Genomic DNA, 9,950 nt, shown 5'->3' on the forward strand with positions numbered 1-9,950 from the left:
ACCCATATCGATGTTTGTGGTTTGATATCAATACCAATTAATGAATTCGTCAGTGTGAAATACTGCTTCAAAAAACTGTAATATTTTATTACATTGGTAATGTTTGTGTATATCATTTCTTAGCAAAAAAAAACACATTTCTTATTCTTTAATAAGTGTTTGCTACTATTTGAGCGTCTGAATTTCAGCGGAGATTATTCTCGAAAGCAGAAACAACAAGTACAAAGGGCAGGAATTATTTTTTTGGTAAAGAACTGGAATAATTGCTTTATTTAAGCGATTTCGAAAATATTTTGTAATATAGTTTTTAATATAATAAACTTCATCACGATATCCCATCATAAAGATAATACTAATTTATTGAAGTTCCTAAATCTAACTTTTTGTTTATCAAATTACATTTATTTATATATTAAAATTAATTTACATTGCAAGATTTTATTTCAAATTTCGAATTAAAGCAACATTTTTTTCTTCTTAATAATAAAAAAGTCATTTACTTGTAATAATTAGAATATATATATATATATATATGTGTGTGTGTGTGTGCGCATATATTTTTATATCCCACTTTACTCCAATACTGCTTTTTTGTTGACAGTAATTAAAGAGAATTTTATCATTATATATTATATAATTTTCTTTCAATTATCTTTGGTTTTAAAATTATTATATATTATATTTTAAACCATATTTTTCTTTGACGTCATATTTTGCGTACTACTTGAACTCTATCAACTTTTCCTACTTTTCCTAGTTCTTTAGATCTGCAGCCCCTCAACCGTCACATACTAAACATACTAAACATGTGCCAGGTATAAGCCTCTATCAGTAACAGATCATCTTTATGGACGTATCTTATTGCCATATGTAGATAATATACCATTTTTATGTCTATAGTAATTAATATTGGTAATTTATGTAGTCTGTTTTTTATATTTTATTGTTCTTAACGCTTTCAGAGAGAATTTCTTGTTCGCAAAAGTTTATATTTTCACACAAATAAATTAGAACATACACGTGTATCATTTCAATCTGAATATATTTAAAGTTGCTTTCAGTAGTAATATATCTTTCTCTTATTAAGCTTTAAGGTATATGAAAAATAATTATTTAAAAAATAAATTTAAATATTCATTAAAAATGCTGAAAAGTTTAATTTTAACTAAAATTAAAATATAATAATATAAATAAAAAAATTTGCTAAACTTATGTATGTATTTATCTAAATGTCTGTATATATATATATATATATATATATATATATATATATATATTAATATATATATATATATATATATATTCAATATATCGACCACCCGATTTATTCACTCAAATCAACGTATCATCATATTGCAAATGTATCTCATACTACTACTCTTGCATATGTATGTATATCGGTATCTACTATCTTTACGTACAAGTATTTATGTGCTATTAGGTTATATTGTGCATTGTAAATATTGTGTATGTATGACATAATATATGTATATTATTTTTCATTTCTCTCGCAAACTTATTCGTAAACAATTTTATACATTTTTTATTTTTAAAATTTAAACACACGTGTCGTCACTTTAAAAGCTACAAAATTGCAATAAAAAGTTCTCAGCTGTTGCTGTTGCCGTTGCCGACGCCGTTGCTATTCTATTCATTTTGAAATCTGAACTTCTGCTGTTGATAGATTGTATGTCAATGTTTCATGAAAAGTTCGACTATGAAATTGTATACAAAGCACACACTCTAGCGTATATACATACTTCACTGTATGTATTTTAAAAATTTATTACAAATGCAATTTAACTACGTTTTATGGTGTTTGCGCTTGAGTAAATAACTTGACGTTGATGATGAGTGGTTAACAAGCCCTCCCACTACTGACCGCCACAGCGGAAATCTGTTGAATGGATAACGACATGAATTTTAAGTAAGTGCAATACGTAAGTGCCTTACAAATTTATAGTAAGGGTGAAAATGATATAATAATATTATCACAGTTGTGCGAAGTGGTTTCTTTATGTTATTTGCATTAAAGAAACCCTGAAAGGTTACCACTATAGAGTGGTTGGATCAGACGTATCAAGATAAAACAGTTTAAGGAATTTGCTTTACATACTTACCTAGATATTTCATCTTATAACTGTTTTCATATTTGTGTAGGATGGAGGCTTAAATATACTTAATTATTAACAGCAGATAAATAAGTGTATTGTATTTACATATAGATATATATTGTATTAACAAATATAACCTCCAAAAATTGGAATATAGTTCTTAGTTCTTAGAAAGGATCGAGGTGATTTTAATGGGTTGAAGTCCCACACTGACTTTCGATTGCTTTACATTTCGTGAATAAAAATCTCTAAAAATTGGAATATAGTTCTTAAAAAGAATATGCACTTAGTTGAAAATCATCTCAGATTTTAGTTTTTTTGGGTAAAGGAAATGTTAATTTCAGAATTTTAAATATGATTCTAATGGTGTTTTCGATTGGTAATCTGGCGTAATTTTTTTAATCGAGATGCTCTCTTATAGCACTTCTAGAGCAATTTTATTTTCAAATGGTAAAGATATATATATATTAATATATATATATATATATATATATACGTAACACTCTAAATGTTAGTGCAGCAAGATTACTTTGAAATTAACAGCTGTTTTATGTGATTCGACAGTTAAAGTGTGATTTGATTCGATTTATGTATTTATGAAAGTTATAAATGTCTACAAAAATGTTAGATTACTCTAAAAATGTTCGATTGAGCAACAAAATTTGACAGAACGAGAGTAAATCTAGATTGAATTCATATTTACGAATCGAAAACGTCATAAGTAAGCAATTTCCTATTCTCTACTCTTACTTAGGATAGCAATTGGATTGGTTAAACGGTTATGACCATGTTTTCTTTTATAAGCTGCTTATAAGAATGACAATTTATAGCTTATATATTAGAATTTATTAAAAGAATAGTTTAGCGTCTACTTAGGCTTTGAAGTCGTTTGTGGAGGGTTAGTGACTTTTCACCATAATCGCTTTTATTGGATATTATCGAGTTATCGAGTGTCTTTGCATGGCCTGCTCTTTTAAATTAAATTCTAAACAGTTACCTGGTTGATGTTTAGTACCCCTGCAATCTCTTGACAACTTGCGTGATGGTCTTGCTCTACCAGTTGCAGAATTTCATTGGTTTTTTTAGTGAGTGATCGGCCAGAATATAATGCACCTTTGACATAAAAATTATGGAACAGTATCGAGTAAATCGCTCCAGAGTGTATACCCTTAATTTATTTATTCAATATTTTCATTTAATATTATTTCATTTAACAAATATTATTTAATATGAACGAGTATTGTCTATATATACAATATATATAAAATACACTACATACATATATACTAGGTGCTTAGTTCTGAATTTGAAATTTAACTTTTAATTACTCTTTTATATGTTTCGTCATATGCGTTATTTCTGTTGAATTTTCTAGTGATGTTACTTTAATACGCCTACACAGTTTAAGAGTTTTAGCCATTGTACAAAAAAGTGGGAATCTTTCGCATTCCATATAAATCATTTAATTTGGACGTCAATCATTTGACGTGACTTTGAAAGGGTTTCCAAAGCATGAACAAAGAACAAAACTTTGATTACGTACAGAAAGTGTATGCGATTGAAATGTTTTGAAATCCATAAAACACGGAAGCATTTATAGAATCCTAAATGATAATGAAAAAACTAAAAAGAGCAAGAACATAAGATTGGGTAAGAGTTATGAAGAATCAATTGAGGAATTATGGTGTGCAAATGTGCAGTTGCGTCAGCAAAAAATGCATTCAAGTTATTCAAATCTTTCGAAGTAAAGTTCTAAGATGCATTATGGTATATCAGGAATGTTAGTCTCCATCTCGACCTCAAGATTAATACAATAACTGAAAAAAAAAAAACAGATGCTTATTATAGTCTGCTGTGTCAACAGGTAAATGATATGAAACCTTTTTTTTGTTGATGGTTTATAAACATGCTGAGGGATTAGTGTCTCAGTATCCTCTACATGAATTCAAGCATCACTGTGATATTTTTTTGGGTACACATAATGGTAGATGATCGATATTTGTGTACCGAATATTGACTGCGAAAAAGTTTTGAAGGTGTTCTGAAATCGTGGGTAAACAAACAATTTGTAAGAGTTTACGTTTCAACGAAATTCTGTGCTATGGCACATAGTAGACATCAACTAATAATGATTAAGAGCCAATGTTCCATTCTTCTTTATGCTTACAATATACTTTACGATATAAACCATTTTGCAGACCAAGGTCAGTATTAAAAATTGGTGCAGTTTTAATATACTCAAGAGACGCTTTCTCCGTAAATGGATCAAGACTCTGCAGTTGTGGAGCTTTTGTTAGTCGAATACCAGATATGGTTTTGCGTTAAACGCGGCCATACCACATATACGATATGACATATAAAAGTGTGATTGTTTTTAAATGGTTTGTTTTTTGCTGGTACAACAAAATTCTATTTCAATTCAAAAAATAATAAAGCGTTCTAAAGAGTTGTAGTTCAAATGTGCCAATCTGTACGAGTATTTAATAGCATTTAAAAGCAATCAATGGCATATTAATTTTAATTGTTATCAATTTTTTATATTAATCGTAATATAGTTTTACTTTTTCTTATTATGATAAAAAAATTTTTGATATTTTTAAATTTAGTTGATATATTTTACTCGATTTCCACTATTTGCTTACTTTCTTTGTTGGTAATTCCTTAAATTGTTAGTATGGATGTTCTAGAAACAAGATTCCATCTGACTAATGAAATATTTTTTTCTTTTTAGGTAATAATGTCGTCTATTTTTTGTATTTTGTTTATAATTTCCTCAATTATCACTAGAAATTTTTTATTCATTTTCTTTCTTTCAGATGGCACTGTGCATAATTTGCAAGTTTTCTGCTTCTCATTCCTTCAAGTATTTGTAGGTATTACTCAAGGTGTTCAGATTTTTCCTCTCACTGTTTTCTAACTTTTGCATTGATCTTTTTATATAATTTCTTGAAATGTTATCAAGGATGAGTTTTGTCTAAGAAATTCTTTTTTTTTGTTGTCCGATATTGTTGCTTCAGTTTGTTAATCTGAAAACCAAAAATAATTTAACTATTAGAACTGATTAGAATTACTAACCTTATTGAGAAGTATTTGTTGAATTTGTAATCACAGACTTATTTAATGTTTTAGTTATTTCCGTCTTGAGCAGTAACATTTCCTTCTCGAATCTGTAATTATCACGTATACTTCTTTCTTTTTCGCGTGTGAGCATCACGTCTAGTAGTTCTATCTGTTTTAATTCTTTTTTAATTTGCAACCGTTTCAATTCTAGTTGTGAGTGTTCCATTAACTTTTTTGGATTTGAATTGAATGGATTCACCTTATCACTATTCTCAGTGTTGTACGATTCACTTATTGCTGTAAGTAGTTTTTCCTGTGAGGTGCTTTGTGTCTTATCGGTATCTTGTAAAACGCCTCTATTATATTTGTACTGAACACAAGGCAGTTGACAGATAGCCGCTTCACATTTGTCAGCTTTCAAAATTTCAATACGTTCAGATATAGAATGATTAATAACGATTGCTACTTGTGCGGGTGGTGTACTATATAACTCCATATGCATCGAATTTGTTTTACAAACACTTTCTCGAAGCTCATATGGAGGGAAATAGTCATCTTCAAAGTCTAACAAATTCGTATTTTTAAATGTAAAATATGGATTATTTTTTTATTACCTGATTTCGAATGACTGGATTCGGACTCAAGAGTTTTGTTGCTCGGTGTAGTTAGAACTGGTAACCTTCGGCACGCTTTACGAACATCTAAATCAGATTCAGATGATGAACTTTCTGATTTAAAATCAACCCTACTTGGGAGTTTTAGGTATGTTGATTGTGTATGAAATATATTATCAGATGAACTTTTTTTAAAATTACTAGCACATGCTCCTTCTAAGTGAAATAATAATCAGAACGATTTGTTACTACCTCGCAATAATTAAAAAAGAAGTGATATATGTAAACAATTTACCGGTATCGGAATCTTCCAAACTCATTTTTGACATTTTATAAGTATGCGGAGTGACGGAATTATTATTATTAGTGGAGTTTGGAATTTTGAATTTGGAAAATATATAATAGTTACCAATTATCTAAAGCCCAAAATAAGAACTGCATACTTTTTCAGATTTTCGTTAATAGTTTAACATAAAAAAAAAATTATAGATACGTTTTTTTTCACTATTTAGTTTAATTTTAAAATTCAAAATTGTTTTATATGAAAACTTGATTAAAATAAGGTTTCAGTATTTCAGTGTGAAACAAATTATAGTCAGGTCACTTTAATCTCAAAAATAGAAAATTACTGTATACTCAAATAATTAGGCCAGCACTACTGTACGGATATGTTACATACAGTAAGCCTCTAATACTCCCATAAAGCAATTACAGATAGCACAAAACCTGGCTATAAGATTATTTAAGATTGCATGGTATATTAGAACAACAGACATGCACAGAGATCTAAGGATCGACTCAGTGAAAAAATATGTCAGGGACTGAGCACTAAAATTATCCACAAAACTTGATACGCTTCCAACCCAGCCCTAACAAAGCTTAAGTTCACCCAGGACCCTCCTCAGTTAAACGATAATTAACAATATGAATTCCAGTATAGTTAAAGCTTAGTGTGGGACAGGGATATGCCCTCCAGCCACAAAAGAGCAAAAGTGCGCAATAGCACTAACTCAAGAAACAACAACAACAATAATAAAATTAATAACAACAACAACAACAAAGGAAAATAGTTTACTTTAGTTTTAAAAAATTTTAATTAGCTAGAAAAATTTTTTACATATAGATTGTTTCTTTTAATAGATTGACAGATAAAATTTTACAAACAATATTATTTGTTTTCCTATTAAAAATTTTATAAATAAGGTAAATGAACGGAGGATGACAAAATTTGCAAATATAAAGGTGGTGGAAAAAATTTTCAATTTTTACTGGAAAAAGCTAAAGAGTCAGTTCTTCATTGCAAAGATTCAATACATACGATATATATACGATGACAGATGTTTTTTGATAGTGTGATTATTTAGCAATTGAAACTATAATAAAAATCGTATGCATATGAAGCCGCCAACAACATTACAGTTTATAGAACGAGAGAAGAATATAACCATATTTTTCTCTATTTCGACTAACGATATTACAATAAAAGTTCCAGAGCGTTAACAAAAAATCTACTAATTAATTGGTTATGTGTACCCCAAACACAACTTACATAAGGTTAAGTTCCGCTTAATAGAGAAATATCCTGTCTTTATTTTCCTGCCCTGATTATTCCGCTTTTCAACCCAAATCTGATACTCCCACGCCCTCTTGTTTCTTTTAAACTGCTTCAAGTATTATTTTTCAGCTATTCTGTTACTAACTGATGTTTAATATTGTCGTATACGTAGTGTGTGTAAAGTGTTAACGTCTAAAATAATTGTTTAATTTGAAGAACAATGCTTTAAAATTTTACTCTATAATTAACAGCTGTTTTGAAAGTCAAAGTTGTTTTTAATATATTATATATTTTTTAGTTTAAGTATATGTAAAAATAAAGAGAAAGAAACTACACAAAAACAATACGAAGTTATAAATTGAATCTGAATTATATGAAATTTGTGAGGACTCCAAACCTCTTGTATTACAATATAAAGGAATATGTATTACGTCTGTCCTTAAATGTGATTATACCGATTATGACCATTCTAACGAACTTCCAATACTAACGAAATCATCAAAAAAGTAATTCCAGTGGTATTGAATGGTTGTTGAATTAAATTAAATAGTTGGTTCATTTTGGATATTCTTAGGTGATTTAGAGGTCTTTAACGCAATGCACTACCGACATGTTGAAAAAAATTTTAAAATTATGTAAAAATAAAATTATGTAAAAATAAAATTATTTATTTAAACATGCAACCTTTTTTAAATAATTTGATTCTGTATATTGATTATTTGATTTGAAATAATTAAAATATTAATTTTAGATAGACTGTATCGTGGTCATATTACCCATTTATAAACTGCAGGTATTTGAAGAATAAATATTACTTACCACTATTTTATAATGCCATTATAGAATATATATAGTCAACTAATTGATTTAAAATAATTAAAACATTAATTTTAGATAAACTATACCGTGGTCATATAGACTGTATTGTGGTTATATTACTCATTTATAAACTGCAGGTATTTGAAAAATTAGTATAACTTACTACTATTTTATAGTGTCATTATAGTAACATATTTGAAAAATTAGTATAACTTACCACTATTTTATAGTTTATAGTTTATATATATATATACTAGCTGACCCGGCGAACGTTGTTTCCCCTTGCAATTAATTTTCCTGGCTCAGCTGAGTTATAATATTTGTTGTTATTCAACTTAAACTTTAGCATTTTAATGCGAAAATTATTTTAAATTGATTTTTTCTTTTGAACTACAAAAAGTCCACATGCATTACTTATGTTACAAATATTTTCATGTTACTTCAAATCCTTATAAGCACTACATTTTAAATAAAAAAAAATATCAATGGATATTGCAAAGCGTCGTAAGAGCGATGACTGTCTGCAACCGTATGCACTGTGTTATCTCTGCGTTGTATTCGTATATCTCGACGTTCAAATGCGTCGCCAACCATAACAACTGCAACTTCATTAATAATCGGTGCATTATATCGGCCCGCGTGCTGCCCAGATGGTACTTTAATGACGATTGTATAGTTGTCGTTTAGCAGTCTGTTTGAAACGGTAGTGAACAACTGGACCAACTGGTTATGATTTTTTAAAAACGGTTCTAAAATACCCACAATTTCTTGCTCCTCCATCTGCTCGATATGGTTGTACTGGCAACGTGCGTTTATTTGCTGCTTATCATCACCCATGAAGTAGATTTGCAGAAATTTGGGATCATTATTGGGCATCAGCATTAAAGAACCAATTTGGTGATACACTTGACTCTGAATCTTAAGCGTTGATTGAAAATTGCGACCAATCTCATTCTGAACGATTTTTGTTGTTCCAAATGATGTCATTTGAAAGCACGAATTGAATTTGCGAATTTTACGAAAAAACAATTTAGATTGAGATGTAGCTCCAGCCAATAGTGCTTTCAATGGTTCTAGCGGCGAATTCAATGGTGGCAATACAACTTTTCCAGATACGCAGCAGAAACCGGCCGATTCACCTTTGTATTTGAGTGCATGACAGTGTTTGTTCATAGCACCGATTACAATTCGTGAATGTGACGAATAGTCGATATCCGACTCATATTCAAACGCAAGGCGATGAAATGATGCACGTGTCAATGCGCGATACACTTGCAAACGCTGTTTTTCACGTGTTCTGAATGTGTCGGTGACTCGTTGACGGGCCAGTCTTTGTATCAATGCATTAGCTGGAAGGCGTTCGTTGTGTTGCTCTTGACTTTCATTAGCACGTGTGATTGTATCCTGGTTTCTTACATTTTCATTGTTTTCTGCCGATCTATTTACCCGACGGTTCTGGAGTAATTGTGAATTCCGAGTCCGTCGACCAATATTTCCTCCTCGTCCACGAAGACGTGGCATTGTTTTTTGTACGTTATTTATATCTTTATATATATAATTCTTCTTTTTTGTGTGTGTTCAAGTCAATTCAAGGATGGTTTAGATTCATAATTTGGTCCACTGGATAACGTTTTTTTAATTATTATACAGTTTTTTGGTATCCATATACATTTATATTAGACCTTTAAAAGTTATTCATGCTTACTTTGATTTGTTTAAAAAGTTTGAACTCTAAAATGAATCTTTCAGCTATCCTGTTGAATTTTTAAATTCGCTGAAATAACTTAA

The 9,950-nt window shown here is 29.5% G+C and overlaps 1 protein-coding gene across 2 annotated transcripts; it reads right to left on the bottom strand.

The window, feature by feature from the left end:
• Window positions 1-2,968: 2,968 nt before the first annotated feature.
• LOC119685663 lies at window positions 2,969-6,275 on the bottom strand. 2 transcript variants are annotated; one of them, XR_005252814.1, is made up of 5 exons: window positions 6,084-6,275; window positions 5,789-6,004; window positions 5,190-5,588; window positions 4,757-5,140; window positions 2,969-3,282 (listed from the first exon to the last, which is right to left on the bottom strand). XR_005252814.1 is itself a non-coding variant. In XM_038100014.1 (4 exons), exons 1-3 carry the CDS (start codon window positions 6,115-6,117, stop codon window positions 5,191-5,193), a joined length of 648 nt encoding a protein of 215 aa, XP_037955942.1. In that variant the 5' UTR covers window positions 6,118-6,275; the 3' UTR covers window positions 4,704-5,140; window position 5,190. The 2 variants fall into 2 exon arrangements, 1 of the variants encoding a protein (XP_037955942.1); XM_038100014.1 differs by lacking the exon at window positions 2,969-3,282 and having other exon boundaries at window positions 4,704-5,140.
• Window positions 6,276-9,950: the final 3,675 nt, after the last annotated feature.

This window comes from Teleopsis dalmanni, chromosome 2 (genome assembly GCF_002237135.1).
Source record: "Teleopsis dalmanni isolate 2A chromosome 2, ASM223713v2, whole genome shotgun sequence".
Classification (NCBI taxonomy): Eukaryota; Metazoa; Arthropoda; class Insecta; order Diptera; family Diopsidae; genus Teleopsis; species Teleopsis dalmanni.